This window comes from Varanus komodoensis, unplaced genomic scaffold (genome assembly GCF_004798865.1).
Source record: "Varanus komodoensis strain SLA01 unplaced genomic scaffold, ASM479886v1 scaffold1937, whole genome shotgun sequence".
Taxonomy (NCBI): Eukaryota; Metazoa; Chordata; class Lepidosauria; order Squamata; family Varanidae; genus Varanus; species Varanus komodoensis.
In genome coordinates, this window is record NW_025335559.1 from 7,473 (window position 1) to 11,075 (window position 3,603).

The 3,603-nt window shown below is 44.9% G+C and overlaps 1 protein-coding gene across 1 annotated transcript in view; it reads right to left on the reverse strand.

Annotated features, from left to right (window-relative positions):
* The window catches only part of LOC123022474 (sulfotransferase 2B1-like), a gene marked incomplete at its 3' end in the record, with an annotated part of 6,081 nt that extends 4,849 nt beyond the window's left edge, over nucleotides 1-1,232 (reverse strand). The window contains exon 1 of the mRNA XM_044428172.1: nucleotides 1,094-1,232. Coding sequence (XP_044284107.1) covers nucleotides 1,094-1,232 — 139 coding nt within the window. The remainder of the gene's footprint in view (nucleotides 1-1,093) is intronic.
* Nucleotides 1,233-3,603: the final 2,371 nt, after the last annotated feature.

A 3,603-nucleotide genomic window follows, 5' to 3' on the forward strand; every position in this document is an offset into this window, starting at 1 on the left:
TCATTGACATCACCACAATCTCCTTCTCCTGCTCCAGAGATGCAAGCAATTTGGAATTTTCACCATTGCAATTCCTCGGCAGTTCTCATGACCATACAGTGATCTTTAGTCCTGCATCATCTTGCAATGTGTGGCAGCAGCTGTGTCACAATTCTCGTGCTGCAAACTCCAGAACCGGGGCGGTAGCAGAAACTTTGAGCAGGAATTTGACTCTGCGATTTCTGCTGTATGATCTGATTAAAGTGTATGGATGGACAGAGAGAGATTTGCTGAGTGGCAAAGGCCTCCCCAAGCTGGAACTGCAGCCTGAAATCTCTGAGCAAAGGGGAGATCAGTCACACAATACAGCTGCCCGCACTCCCAGGTAGCTATTGATCATCAGGAACTCCTGGAAATTGTGTGAGGGCAAAACCCACTGTGGCAGCCTGGAACCCTCTGGAATGGGTCACTTTCGATCTGTCAGCAAGTGTGGGGCAGCACGGAGGGGAGGCTGGCCCTGTGTCCTCCTCGCTGCAAGAGATATTCAGAAAGGAGCTCTTGGCCATGGCGAGATTGTCGCCCTCCAAATGAGAAAGAGAGGCGGAGGTGCTGCTGGGATCTTTGCAGATGGGCAGTTCCCAGAATTCTGCTGGCCCTGCTGTGAAGCTGGTTCTCCACCTGTGGTGCCATGGCTGCTGAGGACCACACCAGTGGGGTGGGGGGGGGCAAAGGGAAGCACTTCAACGCTCTCACACAAGGGCAAATCTCTGGAGAACAGTTTGCTTTGCTTGAATGCCACACAGAGCTTCTGCATCTTGTCTTCATTTGTAGTCTAGGGTAGGTGTTTGTGCACAATGTGAACCATCATCCCCTATTCTAGAGGACATGTCCTGGCTGAGTGAGCTGCACTTACTCTAGGGCATAGGTCAATCAAGAGACGTTCTGAAATTCTTTCTGCATTGGTGCTCAGCAACGGTTGTAAGGAAGTAAATTCTTTTATTGTTCAGCATCCATTCTTCATTTCATTTAAGGGAAATCAAGTTACACCATCCAAATCTAAAGGTCATAGTTCATTTAGGAGGATTCTCCTTAGAGTTTTAAAAGCGCCACTGACCTGACTTGGGGTAAGTGACCACCACTGTATCGTCATCCAAGAGCTGGAATTCATTCTCCACATAGCTGAGTATGTCCACTGAGTATTCACCTTCTGCAAATGGGATGCCCTTGTGGGCGAAATATGTCACTGATGACATTGCAGGAAAATACCTGCATATGAAAAGAGAGAGGAGAGAGGGGGACTACACTAGAGCACTTGTAGGCACTTCCCGGTGTTGTTTTTTTTGCAACCAGAGAAACATGCATCATGAACGGTTTACAGATGGGCTTTGACACCCTGAAAATGGTATTTCAGAACTATGTCACCAGGTGAAAATAGAAGGTCACTGTGAGAAAATTAAAATTGCCTCAGAGTTCAAGAAAAGCTACTCACAAGTGAGGGCATCCAGCCTGAAAAGGAGATGCCCAGGTTCCTATGCACCTGTTGGATCAAGTTTTTAAATGAAGTGCAGCAGGAAAAGTGATGACTGATTTTTAACTGGGACCAAAAATCTCCTTTCCCTACAACCCAAATGTTAGCCCACTCACCAAGGAATTCAGCCTGTGTGGCAAGGTGTCCACTGTCCACGACTTCTGGCTGTCGCTGCCACACTCCTTGCACGCTCTAACTGCAGCTGTCCAGGGACATCAGCACATGGGTAGTTGCTTCCTGTGTGCCTAGGATCAAAAATACGGGATGACTTAAAAGGGGGAGGGGGAGGGGGAGGGGGGAGGGGTGTTGGAAAGTGAATGTATCACTGGGTGTATTTGTTTTTAGAGTCACAGTATTGCCCTGCTGATTAGATAAATGGGAACAGGTCAAGGTGATAGGGAAGCCATGGTGCAGGTCCCTCACTGGATTCAAGCGAGTGTACACAGCAGTCTGTGTCTTCCTCTGCAGCAGAGCTTTCTAGCATCCAGAGATGTTGACCCACACAGAGGCCATCACTGGCAGTGCCAAGGGGCCTACACTGGGCAAAGACCTATGTCTGTATGCTCACCCCACCCACATGGGTCCTTGCACTCAATCTGCATCACAGAGATATGCTTGTACATCTGATGTTTTTGCAAAGCTCCAGTGGAAAAGCTCCAGTGTTTCCTGGACAAGCATGCTTACAACCCACCCCCCCCTTCACCCTGCTGAATGCGAGAAGTCCTATGATCTAGCCAGGCCACATACAGACAGGGCTCCTCTGTAGCCATCACCATAGAAGACCAAGTTCATTTCTCATTTGTGTGTTCATTCAACTTCTTTGTGGTTTCCTCTCCCTCCAGGGATCTCCGGAAAATGGAAGGACCACCTGATGGTGGCACAGAGCAAACACTTTGACCAAGTTTCCAAAGAGAAGATGGGGGACATGATGGTGTGGACGTGACTTTCTGAAGGGACTGAAGGGGGGCAGACCTTTATTCCTCACTCCTCTTGCATTTCCTGTGCTTCAGGATTGTTCTCCTCAATAAAGAGTTGCTTTTGCTTGGAAATTCTTCCCTCTTATGTGATTAGAAACAGAGCAATAAGCACACTCTTTGGTCCATTATTAGCATACAAGTATTACCTATTTAAGCCCTGTCCTGATCACACTAGAAATATCTGTATGAATGGTCCAATGCGGAGATGGGTCAGTGAATAGCCATGATCCAACAGTGAAAAGAAAACTCCTGATGTATCATTCAAAAATGAAAAGAAAAACCAGGAGATAGCAGATGCCTGTGGATGCAGTTTGAAGGAGACAGAGTCTGCTGCCAGGTAAGAGTTTAATAAGGAAGTATTGTTTTATAGGTCGTAAATAAGCCCAATTGTCAAACTGAAAAGTCTCAGTGGTGGGAGTGATTGTGACTGTGCTGGACTAAGATAGATTGTACTGAAAAATAGTTGGGAAAAAGAACTTTGAAACTTAAACCTAATTAAAGAGACTGGTTTACAAACTAAAAGTTTCAACAGCAAAACTCAATTAGATTCAGCACAGCTACAGCATAAGATGATACGATAAATAATAGTAATGGGGCTGGCTTGAGATTTGTGGAAGAAACCAAAAGTTTCATTTTCTTTTAAATTTTTAAAGTGTTCTGTGGAATAGAATCTTAAAATAAATAAAGTAGAAAGGCATTCAGAGCTAGATGGATATTTTAAAATCTATCTATTTTAAAATCTATCGCAACAGAGATTGTGATAAGGTACATTCCTGGGTATTTGATAAGAACTGTTATGTCTAAAGGAAAAGAAAACAACAAAGAAGCCACTGAGAGAACATCTGCTGCAGGACTGATGTATAATCACTTTAACTTGGTGAAATAAAACTCAGTTGCTTGATGGGGATATAGAGCTCCTTCTGCCGGACAAATACTGAATGGTTTTTTAATTTAGTGGAATACAGATCAAAGGATAAGTGATACAATTGGATTTTGAATATTGATTTTTGGGTTCTATCTTGCTGATGCCATGAAGGCAACCACATCGAAGAACCCACTCTGTCTGGACATGTGAGACAAGAAGACCATCAGTTCTGGTTCCAACCAGAGCTACTAAAT